We start from the raw sequence: 24,810 nt of genomic DNA, 5'->3' as shown, positions 1-24,810 counted from the left end.
TGTCAAATGGACCACACACTGCAAGAAAAAGGGCAGGGCACACCTCTGCTGTTTTATTGATTTCCCCACCTCACACCTGACTGGGTAGAAATGAAACTTACTAATATAGCCAGTAAGAAACAAGTCAGAGATGTGTGCATAGTCTCAAATTTTATACTTATTTTGGTGACTACAGAGAAAGAAGCATCTGTACATCACTGACACTTGCAAAGCAGTATGAAAAACCTATTCTCCACTTCCTAGAAAAAAAAAAATCCCGTAGTGTAGAACTGCTATTTTCTTAAAATCTGCAATGTGAATTCTAATTTTGTGTAATTTGAATATGAAAATGCTGTGTAAAGAAGGAATTCAGTGTGTGTGGATACAACTGGATACATCTGGGTACACATCCACCAACCTCCTCCACTGAAACACCATTATTAGAGTATGGTGCAGGGGAGTGATTCAATTCACTTTGGAGGTGATCACTAATAAGCACAGATTTGCTGTGTCACATATTTGCCAAGACTGAATTCTTACAGCCAAGTCAAATGCCAGGAGAATAAAGGGAGTTAATAGTGAAACATGGACAGACAGTGATATAGAAGTTGCTGCTACAATTACAGATTACCACAAAGAAAGCAGGGATCTTAACTCAGACCTTTCCTAAATGTCACAAGAGAGGAACCAAGGCCAACAGCTTTGCATCTGCGCACACAGATGTCCCCACTGGCCAGAAGCCATTTCTCACAGAAGATGTGATTCCTCAGCTTCCAAAACCTGCCTGCTGGAGATTTCCCACCCGGTTCTATGAGTGTGTGACACAGCCAGGGATGGCAATACATAACTTTGAAAAGCAAGATCTTTCCCTCATTCAATGCCTATCACAAAGAGACAGGTAACTTTCATAATTTGATGAAAAGATCCCTTATCTTTAATTTGATTTCAAATGATTCCATACAAGTATTATTACTTTTTTCCACTCATCCTCTTTATATTCCTCATTTGATACCAGAAAGAGCAAGAGCATTTTTTCACTTTCATCCAAAGCAACATGACAAGTCTTTGCACTCTTTTTAAAGTGATTAAAAAATTTCCTGTATAAAGTAGGAAATTTCAAAATAAACATAAACATTAAAAAATTGAAATACTAATATTAAGATCTCACCACAGCTCCTTTATCAGAAAACATTCAACTTTTCCAAACAAATTAAAGTTGATTGAAACTTTAAAGGTTGTCTGAACTCGGTGCTTTGGCCACTGTCAGTCTTTTTTTTTTTCCACATACCAAATTACAATGAAAATTCAAGCATATCACCTGCAGAACAGGACCATGAAAATAACATCACTCAAGTGAGTTATCACCTTTGGTAACACTGAAAAACCAACTTAATTATTTTACTGCTTTAGATAACCAAAGACACAGTCAGGCAGAAATACAATCTAGTAGGCAACACATAGGAAGTTAAACTTTATCAGCCCCATCTTTAAAACTGTCAGCATTTATTTGTGCATGAAAACAGAGTGTGACAAGGCACCTAATTAGCCTCTGCCTTTACTGCAATCCCATTACAGTCAAAGCCAATTAATCGTAACATCGTGCTTTAAAATATGCAATTAATTATGATCAGACACAACTGTCCGTGCATTCACTCTGAACACAGAAAACTTGAAATGGAACAGCAAAACAAGGTCCTGGTTATATTCAAAGCAGCTTTGACCTTCTTTACTGAAAGCCTTTTATGAATTGCACAGATGTTCAGAAAGAAGAATAAAGTTTTAGCATGCAGCAGTTTAACACACCCTTTGCAAGCAGAGGATTGTGAGCCTTCTCCAAAGGTTTCATCTGTCAGGGTCTTGAGTGCACTAATATTTTTCAACTGCCCACACTGGCCCCCTCATGACTGCTCTTTCCCCCTACCCAGAACCCCTGAGCAGAGGTACAGGAGTGCCTGTCTCCACCATGGGAAGGGCTGGGCTATTGAAGGAGCTATTTCTGACCATTGTGCTCACATATCCATGGGGAAATGGGGTCCTGGTGAGTGAGGATATCAGCCTCAGCTCCTGCCTTGGTCCCCTTTTGCTACACTTTGGCATTAACCCTCCCTCAATGAGCTCATCCTGCAATAGGTCTTTAAAAACTTCACTGTGCTCAGGGACTGCCCCATTTTTTAATGCAAATTCTACCTAGAGCTATGGCTTTTCTGCTTAGAGAGAAAAGCATTCTGCTTTTAAAGCTGCAGTGTTATCCTTAGCTCTCCAAAGTACTGTTGGACTTAAACTGCAGAACTATAAAGAAAAGGAAATTCTGTATAGGAACACAGCAGGCTATTGGGAGGATTTGATATAGATGTGGTTAAAGAATATTGGCTTTTAAATTTCTACAAATACAATTATGGAGAAGATTTTAAATCGCCACCAGATGTCCTCATTTTTATATAAACATTCAGACCCCTGGTACTATGGGCTGCATATACACTTAAAAGCTACCTGTGGTAGCAGATAGAAATCTTCATGTGAGATGAGAGACTGTTTTTTAGGAGAAAATTTTAATGGTGATTGCAATAAGAATAGCCATTCTATTCTGAGAGTTTTAATTTAAACACAGCTGGAAATGCTTTTGCATTGAACTTTCAGAGGTTCTTGCTACTGGGCTCATAAAATGCTTCACTGCTTTAGTAAGAACCCTGGTAAGGACAGTGGCTGATGCTCTCCAGAGCCCAAACCCTGGCTGTGGATGTACTCAGTGAATTTCCAGGATGTCAGAACTTTGCCAGGCCCTTGGGTGCCCCAGAACACACTGGCTCATTCCTGTTGGGCTGGCAGGTCCGAACTCTGAAGGTCCAAGCACAGCCCAAAGCTTAACAGATTGCTAGAGCTGACAAGAGGTTTGATTTTTAAATTTTTCTTAAAAAATATAGAATGCTTTTAGTGGCTATATCTGTGGCAAGCAGATAATTATTGCAATAACTTTTAATCTGAAGCATTAAATTTATTCTTCAGACAAACACTGCAATTGATACTTCTTGAACTTCCAAATGGCGAAACTTCCTTTATAGCGATGCTCAGTAATTCCCCCAGTGCTTTAAAATTGTGCCAACAGTCATTCACACAGGATAAAATACAGAAGTTACTGCCTGACTAGTAGGATGATTCCAAAACTCAGGGGAAATTTATAATCCCTGCTAACCTGGTTGATTGTGCTCAAATCTTTTGAAATTTTGTCCCTATCCAGCAAAAAAGCATATACCTAATAACCAGCTAACCAGACACCTAATAACCCCTCTTTCCCAAGAGAAGGCTCAGGATCTTCTTTTCTCTACAATTCACAATTACAGCTATGTAGTAGAGAATTTAAAAAAGGAATTACTACATTAAAAGTTAAATAAATGCAGGGAAAACAAGGGGTATTGAGTCCTTCACACCTCACTGCAGCTCTCACACCAAGGCACTGGGAGCCCTAGCAACGATCACTATCATGAGCATGATTGTTGCTGACGAGTCGTGAAGGCAGTGCATTTAAATTAATTTAATTTGTTTTGTATTACTCCAAACTCCTCAGCAATTTTTCACTTATGCTGTTGCTTACTGGGCAAGTGGCAAGGTGGGTACTGCTTAGATGACAGCACAGGGCACGAGAGAGGAGTTGATCTAAAGCAAGTCTCCTGACTGTCCCAGGAAACTCCTGACTGGACAGAAAAGTGATAAATATTTGAGGGATAAATTCCAGCTTCAATTATTATTTTGATGTCCAAATTGGAAAAAATCATTCTGGCAATAAAGCAGAACATTCAAGTCTGAAGTCTTCAAGGATTATGAAGACAAAAGAGATTACAATTTTGTGTTTTATTACCACTTAACTGCCTATCCTTGGGCATTAACACCTAAAAAAAAGTTTGACATTTGACACCATAAAGGAGACTGAAGAGAGTTTCTTTCAAGTTCTGCAGTGAGGGAAAATGCACAAATCCATTCTAACAGGACATTCACTCATAGTTCCATAAAAAATACTTAATGCCAGTGATGCCTACAAAGCAACGTGCAAAAGCAGGCTTACCCAGCTGGGGGATAAACCTTGTTCAGTCAGTTCCTTAACATTGATCCCTTTGTGCTTCCTAATTCAAGGATTTAAAAGTCATCTGCAAATTCCCTGTTGCTGCATGTGTGAGACAGCACATAGGAAAGCTGTGGCTCTTGCTGGGCAGGAACAGGAAACAGCTGATCGACGCTGCAGGGGATCAGCAAATTGGTATCAGAGTGGGGTTTTACAGCTTTTTAAACTGACTGTCATGTAAGAGCAGTTAGGTCTAACTCCTGGCTGGAACACGGCCTTGTAGGAAGAGGTTAGAAATGGGGAATGGTATTTACAGCTGTCACCAAAACTTTGATATGTTTTAGTAGGAAGCTGCAGGCTGAGAAGAATAAAGTCAAGCTGCAAACCCACACTCTAAAATCCAACAAAGCAATCAGTACCTTCAGGAACCTTAGGCTTTCCCCATTTATCTTTTAAATACACTGCCTTGAAGAGCTGACACAAGATAGACAATTTCACCTCAAAGAGCACTGCATCTCCAGCTGGGCTCACATCTGTGCCCTGCTTCTATGCCTCTCTGACTCCCACAGCTCCACCAGGCTGAATTGGTATCTCCAGTATCACACCTGCTTCTAGCCAAGCAGAGAAGTTTAAATCCCTCATATGGAACATGAAGAGCTCAGCCCAGCTTTGCTGCAGCTAAAGCAAACTGTACCTGCACCTCAAGCCAAGACAGAGGTTCATTCAACCCTCACTCAACAGCAATTTTATGTGTCCAGCAAGAGCTGCTTTTGAGTAGGGGAACAGCAGCTTGGTCCCCCCACAGGTACCCTCAGTCACCTCTGCTTGCTTTAGCCAGTGCCAGGGCAACACAGACCAGTGCTGAGCCTTCAAGGACAATTGTGCATATCTGGACCTGCCTCTCCCCCAGGGAGCCAAAAGGTCCTGAGGAAGCAGAATCCAACCCAGATGAGAAATCTGTACTGCTCTAAGCCCAAAATGAAACAGAAGGCTACAGCTCATAGACAAAAATACTCAACATGTCACCTAAAGATGGTTCTCCTTTTAGCATAGAAACAAAAAAAAAACAACAAAAGAAACCAAACCCAAAGCCTTAAGGACTTACAGATACAGCTGCTGTAGACACAAACAAAGACCAGGGTTCTTATAAATAGTATTCTATTGAGAGTGATTATAAATTTATAAGCATTTATTGACATTTCAATATATCTCCATTAGGTCTCCTCTCATTAACTGCACGCTCTTTTACAAACAAAGTTCAGTCTTCAGAATATTCCATATGCAATTCATTAAAACAAGTATTGTCTAAAATGATAAATATGTGTATGCCCTAACAAAACAAAGCAAAACAAAACAAAAACCAACAACCATGCAGCTGATATCTAGGTAAAAATTACTTCTGATTTTCAGACAGACAGTGAAAACCAACTCATTTACATATTGCTGCTTAAACAAAAACTGCAACACCCAATTTGGGATTACTGAGCTGCCATGAGTTTGTTTTGCCATGTATCATCAGCAGACATCTATGCCACAAACCTGCAGGTATTGTTGACCGAGTCCTCAGGGCAGTGGTGGTGGCACTGGCAGGACAGCTTCTTCTGGGGAGGAGCAGGGGCCGTGCTCTCACCATCTTTTCTGGTCTCCATGCTCAGCTTGCCAGAACTGCGCAAGGCCATCTTGTCTAGAAAACTGGCTGTAAGAGAGGAAGAAAAAGAAACAGTTCTAGGCTGTATTGCAAGACCTGAAAGAAGGCTTTAAACTACTTCTACCTATGAAAACTTAAGAGAGTTATTTGAGATGAGGGTTCACTACAGAGTGTTTCTCTGTAGTTTGACCATGGTTGAGGCTTATTGGACCTCGGGGGTACTAGATCAAAGGTACTGATGTTAGAGCTCTGCCACTGCCAAGAGATATATTGTGCTTTTATTATTATATATTGCACAGTACAGCTTTTCTTCTGTTGCATTACACAGGTCAAATCCTTGCTTACACCTCTGAGTTTTCTTTATCTCTACAGAGTTCAGCACAGATGTATATTCACTGAACCCCATAAAAATCAGTGGGATTTATGGTACTCCAGGCAGAACAGAACATGAGTATACAATTTAACAAACTCTTGACAGAAAGCGATGTTCTTTCAAATTCAACAGCACGTTCTGTCACTGAATTGCAAAAGCCCTGCTTTCAAAACAAGGGAAAGAGCTCACTTCTGTAAAAGAAAAGTCTATAAACAAAGTAAAAGAGAAGAATGTGGTTTTGGATTAACAATGCTGAAATATATGGAGGTGATTATTTCTAAAAATATCAGAGTACTGAATCTCCATGGAGCTGGTGGAGTACAGCTGGAGATGCTGGTGATAGGCTAGGAGATGTTTAAACACCCTCCTTCGCCCAGCTCTACTCATAAATATCAACTTTCAGTCCTTGTGAAAATTTTAAGCCTCAAAGACAAAAATGAGATTAGCATGAAAAGCTTCAACTGGCAGTTCCTCAGTCTCCTTTTGGTTGCCTGTAAGAAATCTTACCAAAAGGTCACTTACAAGCAGCAGTCTCCAACAGAGTAGCTGAAGAGCTAGCTTGAAGTGCTTGATTTAATGTTAAGTCTTTATAAACAACTGGTATTACAATTATTTTGATTGCTCTTTACTCTAAAATTTTTCCAAATCTCCATCATTAGGACTGATTTATTGTGGAGCTGATAAAAAAAAATATATCTTTTTTTACGTCCCTACAGAGAGATAGGGTGGGCAAACAGGCAGAGGGGATGGGGACAAGCAGCTACACTTCAGGGCTTGGATTGCAATCAACAACTGAGGTGATGACAGTGAGCCTGAAGGACTCTGAAGCAGGGTAAGGCTGGAGGAAGCATGGGGCTGTTCTACCAGTCCTTGACCTTAGGAGGACTGAAAAAACCCAGTCTGGGCTCCTGGGATCATGAGACCAGCCAGGGCACACCATGCCTCCCAGCTGCATATCCCTCCTCTCCTGTGCCAGCTCTGGTAGCACAGGACAGGCACTGGGAGCAACAACTGGCAGACAGGCTTTTGTTTTCTGCAGTGTAACTTGAGACAATGCAGCTTATCCCCAGTAAAGTCAGGAAAAAGCTGCAACCTGTTAGCTCTGGGAGAAGTGGGGCTTTGCACAGAAGAACACTGCATTTAGAAAGTGCTAGCCTTTTTAACACCATAGCCCTTCCACTCCTTGCACATTCCTTGCACAAGAGGTATATCAATAATATTAGCGTGGCACACATGAAAAAGAATCATTCACCGTGCCAGACTAATGCTCCTATGAAACACAAAACTCATACAGCTTGGCCTTTGCTCAGTACCTCTGTATGCCACTGAAACCAACTGGCTTCTTCATTAGCTCACCTCTTTCTAAAGTCAAACCAGACAACCAGTTACAAAAAATATACAAACCATGGGCTCATAACCCTTGTGCCCAGCATTAAGACATAAACTAGATTCATGACACAACTGGCTGTCAGTCCCATAGTGTTTTCACTAACATTTGGCAAAATCAGAGCTAAATGCATGAGTTCACTCAAGATGCACTGTGTGTATGTGTTGTTGTGTACTCACAGCTGCACCTTAAGGTGAAGTAGATGCTTAAATTAAGGGGAAAACAATGCACTGTTTGTTTCTCCTAAGATGATTAGGCAGCCTGTGCATAATGAATTAGTATCAACAGATATTTGCTCCCTGGGTCACAGGATTAGGGATTACCGAAATTCTCTTTCAAACAGCCATTTTTGTCAGTATTACTTTGTTGCCATTGGATGGGGAATGTTCAACTATTAATATTCCTGTCAAGGATTTTCAGACTTCAAGCTCATGAGGCAACCAAGTGAACTTCTAGCTCACCAGTGTAATAGTTTACTCTGAGCATCATTTCCACAGCTCTTTCTATGAGCTTCCTGAAGTTTTAGCAGGGATCTTTCTCCAACAAGGAGTGTAATGACAAAAGCTTCTTACACCTAGCACAAAAAAGGGGGAAAGGTTTAATTACACATTTGATGGTGCCTGAACATGTTAAATTTAGGCAGCTAAATGCCATCCTCATAATATATACAACCACAGATCATTCACTTTCCCAACAACCATAAAAGAAGTCATACCTCAGCACAATCTGTGGCCATCACTCACCAGTGATGTGAGCATGAACAGCTTCTGCAAAACTTGCCATAAATAACAGCTTCTACCCCTAGACCTGGCTGCACTCCCCGATCTAATAAGACAGGCAGAAGCTGCTGAATTGGAATCAAAAATCTGAAGTACCAGCAAAGCATGGCAGGTGGCTATTTAGAGATGAAGTTTGGTTTTGGGAAAATTTAGGACAGATAGGTTAGCATTTAAATTTACACCTTCCAAGAGTTGAGATTAGCAGTCCAGCCTAGTATTTTGTTTCCATCTAATGCCCAGAGTCAAAACTACTGCAAAATCATAGCAGTTCATGTCAAATAGATTAGATTGAATAAAACTAAAATAGGGAGCAATAAGATACTTTCAATCAAGCTCTTTTCTGTCTTCTAAAATGTAAAACTCTCCTCACTCTATTCTCTTGCTCTTTTCACACCTTCATTTCCTGGCTGCTAGCTAAAATGATGGGCAGACCTTCTGCCTCTGAAATTCATGTGTCTCACCCAGCAGATAAGCATGGAGCATGTAAGAACTCTTCTCCTCCCACTCAGAGCTGAGTTTCAACAAGGTCCCTTGACTTCTATGTCTGCTTGACTTCACCTCAGAAAGGTTTTCCAGCAGTCCCTTCCCCAAAAGGAAACGTGCAGGAAGGAACTCATAAGAGAAGTGGGGAGAATTTTTCAGCTTGGCAACAAGTTCCTCCTGATTTCAGGTGTGAAAACCACAGTTTGGGATGGTGAACAGCTTGTTCATCCTGCATTTGCTGCTGTTCTGTAACAAGCACATGTTGGTCATGCAGACCTGGCTCTGTCTAGGGTTTAGAAGCCCTCTGGGTTTTGAAATCTCTCCTAGAGCCCTGAAAGCAAGAGATTTCAGGCTATTTAAGCTTGGCTGCTTCTTTGCTGTAGCCTATTCTGTTGCAGTCTGCTCACAGTCAGCTTCCCATCCCTTGGGAGAACTGCAGAAAAACAGTGGCATCAAAAATTAGGTTATTTTAGTCTGCTGAGCAACTTACTGACTGCATCAGGGAATTCATCAAAGCAGTTGAGCACCTGAAGCTGATCATCAGACTGGTAGAGATTCATCAAGTTCAGCTAAGTTTCTCAGCTTAACTCTTTTTCCACTAAACTTCAGCATGTACAAAGCACCATCCACCACAAGGATTGGAAGTCAGCTGCCAGGGCTTTGATGTCTTTTTGGAGTGCTACCCCTGAGAAATATTTTCCTCTCTAGGACTGGGACAACTGAAAACTGTGATGTGATGGCCTCTGTTACACATCTCTACCTGAGAATGGGGACTGTGTGCAGCATGCTACTGCTTTGTTCTTTCCATTTGTTAGTGTGTTTCTCCCTCCATGCTTTGTGGCCCTTTCCAGAAAGGAACATCTACAAGGAGAAGGAGAAGGAAAACAATGAAAATAAAGTGCTGTAAAATGAAAGTCATTCTCATGGTCATCCAGGATAATGTTAATGTCTAATTTAAACCTCTACTAACCTCCAGAGTCAACAAATAAACCTTCTTGGATATAATCTCCCATCTATCAGCACTAAGATTTCCAGCAAAATACTTTGTCATGAGGCAAACCCTTTCATGGCATTTCAGGGAGTTCTGCTGTAATTTTTTACAGGTGTGAGAGGCATCATAGATCCCCACTCCACAATGACAATGAAGAAACTATAAGGATGAATTCTAACTTGGTATTAAACAATGTTGTTATTTGTTGGTTTGACAGGTCTGCAGGCAGTGGTACCTCACACACAAAAGGAAAATCACCTATTTAAGCTTAACATTGGCTCATGTAGATGCAGCAAAAAAAATCTGATCTGAAGGGCCAGTCTCTCAGTGTACATTCAGTCCTCAAACTCTCTACCATGGCTGCCAATAAGTACTTCAGCCCCTGCCAATTGTAGCCATAGTTATGTGATTTGGACAGAAATTTCTCCACTAGAATCTGGATAAAGCCCAGTGACTCATTCCACACTGGCCCATAGCCATTGGATGGTAATGACTTTTGGGCACTGCTCCGATTCAACAAGTCTGGTAATGCAGGAGGTGAAAAGCTCTTTATTCTATTTCTCTGTATTCTGTGGTTTGAATTTTAAGCCATCCTGTTCCTAAGGATGAAGAATTAGCAATAGTTATCTTAACAGATTGATTTCTGTGCCACAGCTGTGAGATTTATGTGCTGTCTATGCAGTGAAAAAAGCAAATCTGTCATGACCTTGCAGGGGTTCGTAAGGAGTAAAAGTCTGACTTGCTCCTTCCCCAAAGAGATGCTAAGGACAAAAAAAAAAAAAAAAAAAAGAGTTCAATACCATCCATTCACATTTTCCCAGTCTAATAACAACATCTGGCCACCCCCTGACTCTGAGCAAGGCTTGCAACTTCAGGGAAGGCACACACCAAAGTTGTTTCCATGCACATCATGGAACAACTTGTTTCAACATACTTCAACTGCTCCTTTAAAATGGAAATTAAGGATATTCATACAAAGTGTCTGAACTGTAATTGAAAACAAACCAAAACAATGCAAACCTGAGAAGAAAATCAGTCAACTTGATAAAATAGTTAAGTTAGATAAAATAGATGGAAATTTTAAACTACAAGATGATTTCATCAATGTTCTGCACTAATCTACATGGTGTGCTTTTCCTCAAAACAGACTTTTATTAAAATAAAAAAACTATCTTGCAACATCCTGCTGGAGTTTCCTATGCCATATCATAAACCACAGCCTGATGACTTCCCACCAAGCCAGGGTTATACCATCAACATGATTGTTTTTGGAGAAAGGGAAATAAGTTACTGCTAACTCACTGTACTTTACTGCTCCCAGATAAAAGAATTTCCATGGGATATTTTTGGCAAATAGTCAACAATAAAAACACAGCACAGTTAAAAGACTTGAAATAAATTACACCTCTTAACTCAGCCTGATCTACTGTGTAAAATAGTCAAGAGGTAACAGTAAAACACTTTTTATTGGTGATAAGTACATAACAGAGAAGGAAAACTGGATCATGACAGTTTCCCTTTGCTGGATATTCAAGGCTACCATAAAACTCAAGGAAATATCAGATGCTGAGACCTTCATATTTTTGATCCAAAACTACAGTAAACAAAATCTGGTATTAATACAGCAGAAAAAACCCCAAAACCAGCACACTTTGCTTTTCAGTGTGTGGCTACATTGCACTAGTGAGCTCAAACTGAGATTGGTATCAATCCATGCTTGAAAATACCTGTACCTTGATATACATCCAGTGTAATAAACTGACATACTACAAAAAATGTAACATTGTAGGGCTTATGTATGATTTGCACCATTTCCCACCTATGCTGGATTTCCTATACAACAAAATGCAGAGAACCTACAAGTTGCTCCTTCTCATCTCTATATTTCAAAATTTGGGGTGGTTTTGTTTCCATTCATAATCCAAATAAGGTTTAAAATAAAATATGCTTTTAAACAACCTGTCAAGGCAGTTTTCTTAAAAACTGTTCCTGTCCATATTCATAGAATTGCCACTGACTTCCAATATAGCTACAAGCATCCAGCACCACTTTAAGTGATGTCTTTATTTTTTAGAATTATTAGCTAAAAAGTTTAGCATGTAATGTAACAAGCTGTGACAAAGCCACTGAGAAAAGACCCTCCAAACTAATACCCATTCCATACTCACAACTTACAAACACAAAGGCTTCTTTGCTAACACAGCCCATGGAAAATGCACGTGTAATTTGCTGTCTGTTTTCCTCTCATTTCTGGTGCCCACAGTTAATCTTTGACATATTTTTCATTTGGAAGAAAATGAGAATTGGTTGGCACATTTTTATAGCATGTACCAACACAACATTAAAAAAAAAATAGAACAGAAAGACAACTTTAAAATTTCCAAGGGAAAGTGCATGCAAAGTGTTTTATCCTGTCAGCTTGGACTCAGTAAAATCTATCTCTATCTACTGTAATTCCCCATTAAGAAATATTGCCCAGCTGTGTCAATTCTATCTTCTACAATCTTTTGGTTCAATGTATAAATGCTCCATGACAAAATAAAAGCTTTTAAAATATAAGTTAGTTTTTAATATTTGCAAAGATGAATGAGCAGGTAGTCCACACAATTCTCATTAAGATACCAACACAATTTCTTTATTTTAATCCCTTTTCAGGAGCTGTATTTTACACAGCAAAGGTAAATGTGTTGGAGCTATCAATCTGGAACAATCAAATGCAAATACTTCATAAATACTAAGGTGACTTCCCAAGTCCAATGTGAGAATCACTGATTCTTCTGGACACAGAGAATACAGAGATATTGAAGGTCATCTTTGCATCTGTCTTGTCAGTGACAAGACCATCTCCCAGGAATCTCTGACCCAGAAGGAATACTTTAAGGAAGATGTTCCCTTTGTCAAGGAAAACTGGATTAAAGAACACCCAGACAAATTTCATATCCACAAGTCCACAGGCCCTAACGGGATGCCTCCATGAGTGGTGAGAGAGCTGGCACACACCAGAATGACTTTTGAAAGGTTGTGGCAATCCACAGAGATACATGAGAACTGGAGGAAAGCAAATGTCATCTCAGTTTTTAAACAGGGCAGGAGAGAGGAACCAGGGACCTCCTGGCCAGTCAGCCTGACTTTAATGCCTGAGATCAGCTCACTTGGATAGAGCACAGTGCTAATAACACCAAGGTGGGTTTGGTTCCATATAAAGCCATTCACTCAAGAGCTGGACTTGATGATCCTTGAGGATCCCTTCCAATGGGAATATTCTGTGAAAAAGAATATTTAAAAAAAAGAATGATGGAGCCCCTCATTCTGGAGGCCATCTCCCTCAACACGAATGACAAAAAAGTGATCAGGAGTAGTTGAAATAGATTTACTAAAGTTGAATCATGGTCAAAACAGGGGATAGAAATTAGGGCACAAATATGTAAAAAAAGACAATTTGGATATCAACAAACAGCAGAGTCTGTGCCACACTTTACATTTAAAAAAAATATTTAAATAAAATATAGGAAGATTATTGTCAACATCCTTAGGCAGTCATTTCTGCTTCTAAGCTGCAAATCACCACATTCTTCTGCAGTTCCAAGCAGCAAACACCAAATGTGATCACCAAGAGATTATGTAAATGCCACTACAAGTGATCTTGAAAACTCTCCTGAACAGCAGCAACAGGGGAAACAATACACAGATGGGAAGCAATGCAATGTGATACCATTGCAACTAATCCATGCTTTGCTATCTGATCTTTAGGAAAGAGCAAAGATTGAACTGGGCAAGCTGCAGATTTTTACTTATTATCATTTTAGATGATACTGAGATTGAGGGATTCAGACAATGGAATTTAAATGAAACAGCAAGAGACAGCTTTGACCTCATGGATCTCTTAGATATGTTTAATAAATCACTGTCACTCCTGTTGCCTTTCCAGAAGAGAAGAAACACAAGAGCACCATGCAGTTGAGACAAAAATACTGCCTGGAAGATAAAAATACCAGCTAGCCATTCTCACCTCAAGATCAAAGACTGCACCTGGATATTAAAATATAATTAGCATGTGCACATGCCATGCTTGCAGAAACCAATGCCAACACTATTCAGAGGTGCTGGTGCCCTTCTGACTGACTGGATTTGTCTGTTCAGGAGTAAATGTGACATAACCCCAGCTCAGCCTAAAGAGCATTTACTTCATAAATTTACTTCATAAATTACCAACTCCTTTCTAATTTCTGCCACACTGGTGTAATTCCCTTTTACTCTTGTAAGAATAAATTAAATAATGTAGATATTCAGAAAACTAGAACTGTGATACAGCTGTTATGGTATAAGCATGCTATTTTTTTAATGGCTTTGTTTTGGTTTTTTTTTTTTCAAATTCTGTAGCCATACATTTATAACTTCCTTTAAATTTGGTTTATTGATTAACTTGTCATGCTTCCCAAATCATGGGGATGATGATGCTTCCTACCAATTCCCCTTACAACTTTTCCTCAAGTGCCTGCCTATCTTCCAGAAGGACAGATTATTTGGTGTCAGAAAAAAATAACTAGTATTTTGATAATTTTTCATGGATTAATACCATCTGCTTCCCAAAATCCCACGTGATTACGACACCCTCAGCAAATAACTGTTGCTGAATGAAGTGCTCAAGGACCTCCAGGAATTTTTCTGCCTGGAGGCAAATGCTACCCTGACGGGTCACCAGGCCGAGCAGAGTTTTAAGCAACTGAACAAGTGACAGCATAAATTGGTGCCCTGTTAAGCTGCCAAGGCAGGGACTGCATTGAACTGACTGCTGCTACTGTTGGCCTCACCACACACACTGTGCAGGCATTTGAACTGCATGTGTGGAAACCATAAGCGATGAAGAAGATCTTTGTGTTCATGAATGAGGGCTGAGGCACAAACCTTATCTTCTGCAAACACAGCTGAATGCAACAGAAAGTGTCATTGACTTACTCACTTTGACAGAAAACAAACAAATCCATTTAGAGGGCGGAGGAAAGCATCTCTACTGCAAACCAAAATTAACTGCACGCATGGAACAACAATGATGAATTTTGACCGCAGACATAAGCGCTACGGTTTTTCAGGAGTGTTTGAGCAGCCTAAAATCATTTCCCTCTCTGAATGCTCCAGAGATCATGTCTGGGCAGGAAGGGGGTGTGTTCCACCCAAGCCAGTGACACTGCCACCAGCCCATCAACCAGTGCCCACCAACAGGCTTCCATGCTCGCCCACTCAGGCCTCTGCAAGAGGAGGAACCAGCCCTCAGTCCCATTGAGTTTGCTTGCTTTGCTATTTTCCCAATGTCATACACATGCACCTTCACGGCTACACTTCGTACACAACCTCAAAACCTAAGAAATGTGCACTGCAAACACCCTTGGCAAGCTCACATGCCATGTGCTCTTCTCCTCGACCAGAAGTTTTCAAGAGATGCATGACCACCTTTCTTTCAGTCTCTACAGATTTCTCCACAATTCTCATCAAATGTAAAACTTTTTTTTTCCAGTGTCCAACCAGATATGAACAGTAGGAGAAAAAATATGAACATATGAATGAGTAGGAGAAAAAGTACATGTGTTTTTATTATTTGACTATTTTTCCAATTAACTAGCATTTAAAATGTATAGAACAGATGCAACATTTTAAAAAGCATTACTGACATACACAAGCACTATATATCACCAAAGTTAGACAGAAGGGTGACAATCACTAAGGCTAAAACCAGTCCCAGCTCTGAAATTCAGGCCCACAATGCAAACCTGGCACCAGAATAAGCCTATTACTGCCAAAACATTTATTTTTAAATTAACTTCAAATCCAAAGGTTAATATAAAGAAGAAAAAGTGAAACATCCTTTTAAGTTCAAGATCAGGCTGATTTCCAAGTACTAGTTCTAAAAATCTCTTTTTCCTCAATCCTCACCAAAAAGAGTAACAGGAAACCTTTTGTTTTATCTGCAGTATTTTCTCTGTAAATCTATGACCTTTCTTCCTTCCATCTAAACCAACTAAAGGCTTGCATTGGCCTCCTGGCACTGTACAAACCTTGACCCCCAGTCCAAGTGAATGAATAGGAAATCTCCAGAGTGTGTGTGTGTGTGTGAATGTGTCCCTGCAGGAGCCAAAGCTGCAAACACAAGACCCTGTGCCCCACGAGCAGCTGACTCCCTGCTGCCCCACATCTTGCCAGCACACCAGCAACACTGCTCTTTCTTCAGCCCCTCTCTGAAGAACCCACCAAACCTCACTGTTTTACTTTTTCTTTTATTCCCAGCCTCTTAAGTGTTCTGCTCAAGCCAGGCTTAAAAAAAATAAAAATTTCAAAGAATATAAAAGAAAGAAAAAAGAAGAAAAAGGGAACGACGAGGTGGGGGGAAGCACAAGCGCTTTGTGAGCTGAAAAGCTGAAGCCTTTTACTTACGCGGAGTTTGGGCGCGCTCGCTACATCGCTGCCAGATTCCCCCAGGATGAGAGTCATGTGAGGAGGCAGAGGGTGGTTCTGCTAAGCAAACACAGCACCGTAGGCCGGGCTAATCCTGCACCTGTGGCGTGTTATTCAGCAGCAGAGAAATGCAGCCCAGGCTGCCTCTGCTTAATACGGCTCAGCTGTTTCCCTCTGCGCTCACTTTGATTGTAAGCTGGCAAACAATATTATTCCAGCCCGGCGCAGAGGGGTACTCAGGCTACATAGGATGTGACAGTAAAAAGGCAAAAGGCAAAGAAAATCCTGGAATTACAAATAAAACAAAGATCCCGAGCAATACAGAGTTTCTAACTCTTTCCAGATGGTTGGCAGCGCCTTCCAAGGTCAGTATATAAAACGCACACTGAAGTTGGAGCCTTCTGCTCCTCACCTCCCTTTAAAGTGGGGCTACTTGTGATACAGGATACACCACAGTGGCCTGGCCCTCATTTACCCAATCCAACACGTATTTGCCAATGAGAGCAATCACAAGAAGGTTTCAATGGGGTTTTAGGCTTCTTATAGTACAAAAAACGCCAGTTGAGAACAGACTATGAAAAGAAATGTCATGCAACCAGCAATTTGGGATTTTTTTTTTTCAGACAAGGATCCAGAAAAGCAGTTGTGAAGTTGCTACCAGGATACATAGGCTTTATCATAGCACATCACAAAAAAACCCCAGAAAACCCCCACAAAACCAAAAAAAAAAAACCAAACAAGAAACTACAGCAAAAAAAAAAAGCCCCAAAAACCACACACAAAAAACCAAACAACAATAAAAGCAAACAACAAAAAACAGAGAAAAAAATCAGAAAAACACTCCAAAACTAAAATAAAACAAAGGAAAAAAGACAGGAAACTTGATAAACTGCATCAAACAGCATCAAAACTTGGTCCCATCGTGGAACAATGGCAAGAATTTCATTTCAAGGTAGAGAACACAGCCATTGAGAGCATTTTATGAGCCTGATGTTTGCTGCACAAGTTGGCTAACCACTGTTAAAATTCCCTATAACTGTGATCCACACATATTTATATAAAACAAAGCAGTACTATTTAAAAACAAAACCAAACCGATTACTATTTCAGATACTTGAAATAATTTAGTTAACTTAATCTGGTTATCAGGATTTATTCCAGATAATTTGGTCATAATATACCACACCTCCTCCACAAATCTATCATTTCCATGGTGGCATGTAACTGTCAGAGGTGACCAACAGATGCTGTTACTGATGTTTCTTTCTGATATTGAGCTGTAAACATCAGACACTGCAGTCACAGCACACTCCCAACATTTGTATTGAAATGTTTTTCTCTACAAAATGATACTTCAGTTCCTGTTCCATCATTCCCTAATCTAATTCCACGTTTGGAAACTGGTGATGAAAAAAAGAGATATCTGCACACTCAGAACTGCATATCAAATTTCTTGGTGGAAGGTTTATTGCAGCTGCTGTTTACCAATGGGATTATTTCCAAAGAAATAGGAGCTTTATTCCTATGAGAAAATGATCATAAGTAATCTGGACCTATATGAACTTTCAACTGATTTCTTATAGAAGAGCTAACTCTTCAAGATTCTGACTGAAACAAGTAGGATATCTAGATATTTGATTAGATCACAGAGTAAAAAGTAATAAACAAGACTTTATACAAAATCAAAATAAAAAAGCTGCCTCCAATTTCCTCTTACAAAAAATTTGCATTTTTTTTTTTTCCAAATACCTAATTCCTTTTTTGGAGCCTTACATATGCTTTTTTAAAGCTATCTTGTACTAGCAGAGGCAATAGCTAAATTTTTCCTCCTCCACACTGGTCTGTTCCTGATTCATCCCTAGTTTAGAGAACTACCTGTAACTCTATCAAGACCACATGTACCAAGTGAAAAAGACAGATGATGTCTAAATTCCTGCCAACACAATGTTGAATCATGGTCCTGCTAGAAAATGCTTGGTGCTCCTGGCAGCAATCACATTCCTCCCTAACTCTCCAAGGGCATCCTGCTCATTCTGCCTCATGTCTCCTGGAGCTCATTCATGGCAATGTCCAACAAAATCATCTTCAGACATTTAAGTAGTAAGCTGTAAGTAGTTGTAACTACTTACAACTTTTGAATTTGAAACCTCAAAACTTTTGAATTTGCCTTCTTTGTACCCTGTGGCCTTTGCAATGCATGTGGTGTTACCCAGACTGTGCTCTGTACCAGCCTGCTGCTCTGCCAACACAAAGCTCAAAACCTACTTCTAAGATAACGTGAAAACTCAGAAAAACAACGAAAAGCATGGAAGCTGGAACATAAACAAGACTGATATAAGTGTCTTTAAGCAGGAACAGCTTTCATATACAACCAGTCACACATCTAGATGTTTATATTTAATTAGCTCTCAAAACAGTGGACTAGATGGCTGTGGAGACAGAAATTAAGGATACAGACTGTTCTGTATATCACTAGCTTCACCTCAAACCACCAAAAGCTTCCTGCTAGATTGCCTGGTTTTCTTCTTCCTGCTAGATTGTTCTGGTTTCTGTTTGAAACCAGAACACCCTGCTGGCTGAAATACTTCTAGGGTGATATCCACCTAACAACACCTACATCTGCAATTTCCAATAAATACTCCTCTTGCAAGTTAAAAAATTCAGGAAAAGGTCATATTGACAAGCTGACAGAATCTAGAAGAATATTAACCCCTAACACCATAAGCCATAATTTCTCCCCATATTATTTTAGTTTGATGCATAAGCAAGGAACCTTTGTTCCCAAGGTAATAAAAATAAAGCATTACTGATGGGTGGTAAATCCACTTGACTTCTCTTTCTTTCTTTCCCTTCTCTCTTCCCAGAGCACGCACTTAACTCTATTAAAAAGGAAAGCTTACAACTCTCCATTCACAACTAAACCAAAGGTCAGGAAAACGTAAAAAAAAATCATCTTTCTTTCATTAACAAATTTAAATGTCATATAAAAAGGCCTAGAACAAAATACAGTAATTGCCAGCTGCCTAATTATTTTCTCATCCTCTTCCAAGCCTCAACACAATGCCTTTGTTAGGCTGCCTGCCAGTGATGTTCGGAACATTAAAATACACTAAATTTCTGCAAAGACTTTGTGTTGCAAAATGTGCTCTGATGGGAAAAACTGAAGCAAATATAAGAACAACCTGATATTATCCACCTTAAATGATGAGGGAAGGGAGAATACGGTGTGCTGTCAACTCCCCCCCCCAGGTTTGTATCCATATTCCTAGAAGAGTTCAGTAACAGGAGATTGGAGGTTAGAGGTGGCCAAGGACAAGTTTTGGTTCCCAATTAACACTACTGAGCCATGAAAGCCTTGTCTAGCAGGCGCCATCACATACAAACTATCCTCCCACTGCACAGGGCCCTTGCTCTCTGCAGAGTTCAGTGTCTCCTGGCTTGCCCAACAGTGTAAGCAGAGGGATCATTAGTTATAACTAGTAGAGTCTAGGAGATAATGTTGACTCTCATTTCAGGAACTATTAAGCTATAAACACTGTGCTGAAAGCCATTTATCTGCATTTTAAGATAAACAGAGAAGCTATTCAATTAAGTAGACTGAAAGAAATAAGCTACAGATGCCAAATCGAACAACTTTTAAACTCCAAAAGAGAAAATCTGTGCATTTAATAAGCACAACTTTATACCAAGAAATTACTCACATGGTAGTTCATAAGCAGCACAGCTTAACCACCCCACCACGTCTGATAAAAAAAATACAAATCAAAGTGTAATTACAAAACAGTTAAATCCAAGCAATGTAAATTACATGCACTTAAAATTTACAAGTTCCTACGGCAGCCACCAGTGATGGTGTACAAGGTTACAATTTTCATAGGGCAGTATTTACATTTTATCTCCACATCGCTACAATTTGAAAATGAGATGCTATTCCAGACCTCCACAAATGAGATAAATGCCTAAGCTGTCATGTTCGAATCTGCACTTGCTAAGGAGAACATTCTTCCTGAGATAAGCAAAAGAGTATGAAATTAATTTCTTGAGTCTTGCCAACCAATCAGATTTTTTAACTGAGCATTATTCATCTCTTTGGACATATCACTATGAGATCTTTAAGATACTAGCTTAAAAATATTTAAAAAAAAAAACAAAATACCCCAATCTCAAACCACTAAAAAGCATATGCACTAAATAGTTTCCAGTATCCTTTAAAAAGATATAAAATACAAGGCATTCTAAGCTTTAAAAAAAAAAAAAAAAAAGGATTTTTTTTTCCCCTTCCCCACACAAAAATTAAAAACCTGATCTTTCCCCACGCATCCAGATGCCAGAGATTTTCGAGCCAGCTCTGAGGTCAGACAGGGGAACACACAGGTGCACCATGCATCAGCAGCTGAAAGCTTGCAAGGTTGTGCCGGAATCTGATCTGCCCCCTCTTCCCGCATTCCTGCCGGCATTATAAACGCTCCCTGAAGGAATAATACCCTAATACGGACTAATTTTCCACAAACAGCCCCAGCCTCATTAAACCTCTTCTTTATCAGCATTGTTCAAAGCAGTTTTTCTGGTAATATTGAACTCTCCTACGCCCATCTAAAGAGAAAAGAAACTCCTTTTATGTTCTCTCCAGTATCGTTTCTCCTACTCAGGTCCACTGGCACTACACAATAGATTCAATAAAAATATTCAGTTTCATCATATGGTAGGAATGTCCTAAAGACTATGACATGGATTAAGAGAGAGAGTCTGTTCCAATTAAAAAAGAGATCACTCTCCCAAAAGGATTTGACAGATTTCTAAGAGTGACTCCTCCCAGCAATCAGGCAAGCCCACATGAATTAAGAGGACAGTATTGCTAAAGCAGGTGTTTTTCAGAACCTGCAATTCCTCACACTCCTTAAATGGCCTCTTACCCTTCCCTAGAAAAATTCTTTTGCCTTCAGCAACATCACACAGACTCTGTCAACAAGAGCAGCCTTTGCCACTACAGTAATTAAAAAATTGAATGTGCCATCACCCAGCTTCATTGTGGAGCCAAAAAAGAGCTGGTCTGCATTCAAGCACCCTGTGAAGTAACAAAACCAAGGAGTGAGGCTATGACATGCTGAAACCAAAAGTGGGTCCTCTTCCTAAAGTGATGAATACCCATGGCACCTTGTCCCAGATGCTCCATGATGCACCTTGCCCATTTGCAAGTCACTGATGTGAGTGACTATGGTTCTTTTAAAACCATTTCTGTTTTGCAGATGAGAATTTTTATTACAAGACAGAAGAACGCCATCTGCAGACATTCCTTCTTTCCCAGCTCCATCCAGATTATCCTGAATGGCCTGAGACTTGAAACACAGCAGAGGATAGCACAGTACAGAACAGAAAGGCAGTCAGAGGATTTCTGCCTGTCCTACACACTCTAATAACAATCCTGAAATGATAAAACCAGTTGTACTGTGAGTTGCTAGTCTAGAGGAAAACAGCAGACCAAACAGTGCTGCATTTTCCAGTGATTCTTTTACCTGCTGTTCAAAGTACAAACACCCAGGAGAGATTGCCAGAAATTTGGACACCAGGAAAAGAAAATGCAGGCAAAAGCACTGGGGGAAGGCAAGCCATGCATCCATGGTCTTTCTACCAGCTTAATTCCATCAGGCTGGGATATTTTAAAAGGAATATAAACAAGCAAATATATTGTTTATATATTATGTATAGAAGACACATATTCTATCTAAATGCAACATATATCAATAAATAATAACCTGTTAGGGCTCAAAACTGAGGAAACACAGACTTAGTCCCACTGAGCAAATCATTGTGGAAATGAAATAATTTGAAAATTAATAATATTGCAATATGATTCAATAAGATAATGTCAATATAAGCAATGTAAGTATGAGAGCTGTGGTCCTCATAACCATTTTCCTCATGTGCACAATGAACAAAAGGCTGGGGTGTAACATTTTGTTTACACATATTTGATTAGAAAATAAGGTACATAACCATAAAATAATGACAATAAAACACTGTTTCCCATATTTTATTATTCTGTTCTTCAAATCACTCTTCTTTCTCATTTTTCCTCAACCTAATTCCTCCGAAGTGTTTTAAAGACTTAATTTTTCTTCTTTGTTTAATGTATTTATTTCTTTTTTCAATTAACCCATTAAAATTGAATTAGAAACCCTGACTTTAGCAAAAATCAAAAAGAAGTTTCAACTAATGCCAACAAAATACAACACTCTGGGTCTTGTATAAACTTCACTTAAAAGAAGGTGGCTATGCTCACCAATATGAATTTAAAATACTGAAAATAATTTTTTCTTTCCCTTTTCTTCTTTTAATCTATTTAAAAGAGATGAAAATTGTCATCCAGCTAAGTTTCATTTCTTTCAGCTTCAGTCAATCTCTAAAAATACTCCAAGGCATAAGAACAAGGGGCCTACAGCAAATATGTGTTTCAAGCTGAGATGCTATGTAGTTTCAGAGAGAAAGAAAAATATTTTCCCAAGCTTTCAACTTTTCATTTGTATAAAATAGTGTATTTTACAGCTAGGTAAAGATGTAAAATTAAACTTCTTCATTAGTGTAATGCACTGTAGCTCACTACAAATACTGTTAACATACCTAAATGCATGAATTGTGCAACATTTTCCATCAGAATATGAAAGGAAATAGATGCCAAATATAGAGTAAAAGAATATAAAAAGTAAGCTTTCTTCCATAAAATACCAGAATTCTTAAAGAATGTGTTGGTGGTCAAGTCTCACAAATAAGAGGTTGTTTCCATGCTACATCCTGACTATTGGTTTGATCAATCTTAACTAAGAAATAAGGAAAAGTATTTGGATATTCTGTAAATAAGCACAGGGATTATTATTTACCCAAATATTAAAGTTATCTGAAGCTACTCCCTCTCAGTTTGTATTTCTTATTGCTGCTCTTTTAATGCACCACTGCTAAATCAAATTCCCTACACAACTTTTCAATAGAGAAATTATTTGCTAAGTCCCTTCCCCAGTGGGGACCATACCAGATAAAACAACCATTATCACTGAGTTCCAGTCAGATAGAGAAGGAAAAGGGTAAAAACCATTTTTAAAGATGAATGTGATTATTATAGACATCCACACTTTTCTACATGTAATACTTCATATTTCTACACTGCTTTCCTTTTCAAAGTTGCTTCCCCTTGGACTGAAGCTGGTGGATAGAAGTTCAATATCTGTGAGTTAAAGAACCAGATTTATCTGTATGTCCAGACAGTAGAAAAGCCCTTCCAAAAAGGGCAGTTGATTCACTCCAACACAGATTTCATGTTTGTCTCCCTAAATTACCACCATGTTCAAGGAAACACATTTCAAAGATTTAGTAATACATTCAGCAAAAAATCAGTGTAAACACTTAAACATGCATGACACCAGAAAATACGTCAGATTTAGCCATTTTCTTCTATAAAATACACCACAGGTAACTTATCTTACCCAAAAAACATTTCTTTAGAACACTGCAGGCCCCCACATTGGAAACACCTACTTTGTCCCCCGACAGAAGTGATATGGAACACACATGGCACAAACCCAGGAACAGCAATCAGAAATTCAGCTGCAACTATGACTAATGTTTACCAAATTGACAGTGAGACAGGGCTGCAGGAGCCTCTTCAGGGGCAGAGCCACAAGGCATGCATTCCAGCAGCTGGGCTGTACCAAGAGAGGTGAGAGGGAGTAGTACTGGGGAGGAAATGTCATGGGTACTCTCTGTCATCTTTGTCTTGGAAGTTAGCTTAGAACTGGAGTTTAAAACATTGGCTCCATCCATGAGAAAAACACGAAGCTCACATCAAGCCTAGAGATGAAGTGTTGGTAGGCTAAACATGACTTCTCCACTAAATGTTAGCCACCCAAAACAAGCAAGAACAAACCTTTTAATAGCTACTTGAAAGAATAAGATTAATAAATTTATGTTCAGAAAATCTAAAATAGACTCTGAGAGAAAAAAAAAATCTTGTACTACATATTTTTCTTACTCAGCAATAGAATTTCTTTTATGAAAATCATTGTAATAAATCAACAAACCTAAGAAGCTACATTTAAAGAAAGGAGAAAAAGAGGAAGAGTTAAATACAAAACCAACAGAATTAGAACTTCTTCATTTATTCTACATCCTGCTGGCTGCAGTTTCAGTAGGTGATAGGCTCAGGATAGAAACAACCCTGCTTCTTCAGCTTTATTCTCATCAGTACTATAGATGTGAGTTACCAAACTGAGCAGACTCAAATCCAAAGCTCACTGTGCTTCAGGACGGAATCAGTGATTTCTGTTTGTACAGCTTTAGGACAAGGAACAATCTAAAATTTTCAACCCTTCAAAAACACTAAAGCTATAGAATGAAATCCCACACTTTACTGCAAGCATTTTTAGTTTTGCCATCACCTGCAATGGGTTTAGCATTTCAAGGAAAGATATCACCTGCAGAGAAATCCTCTTCCTGTCTCTGTCAGTTAGAGAAAGTCAATGAAAAAATTTATGCAGTGAAGTAATTCCCCTGCTTCTTCCTTGTATCTTAGCTCCCACTGAAAATAAATTGAGTTATGATGTTAAAAATTAAGGTGAAATAAAGACCAGCATGCACTGCAATAGATTTACAGGGTCCCTTTTGGATTCACATTCTTTGTT

General features: G+C 39.2%; 1 protein-coding gene across 5 annotated transcripts in view; it reads right to left on the bottom strand.

The window, feature by feature from the left end:
* Window positions 1-24,810, bottom strand: part of BMPR1B (bone morphogenetic protein receptor type 1B) — a 233,619-nt gene that overhangs the window by 24,480 nt on the left and 184,329 nt on the right. For 4 of the 5 annotated variants that reach the window (XM_077177086.1, XM_077177087.1, XM_077177088.1 and 1 more), the window contains one exon: window positions 5,573-5,729. In XM_077177086.1, coding sequence (XP_077033201.1) covers window positions 5,573-5,712 — 140 coding nt within the window. In that variant the 5' untranslated portion in view covers window positions 5,713-5,729. Of the gene's footprint in view, window positions 1-5,572; window positions 5,730-16,120; window positions 16,237-24,810 lie in introns of those variants that run through there. The other variant, XM_054632657.2, reaches the window with a different exon arrangement.

This window comes from Agelaius phoeniceus, chromosome 4 (assembly GCF_051311805.1).
Source record: "Agelaius phoeniceus isolate bAgePho1 chromosome 4, bAgePho1.hap1, whole genome shotgun sequence".
Taxonomy (NCBI): Eukaryota; Metazoa; Chordata; class Aves; order Passeriformes; family Icteridae; genus Agelaius; species Agelaius phoeniceus.
Note: the sequence above shows the minus strand (reverse complement) of the source record. Positions and strands in the feature narration are given on the sequence as shown.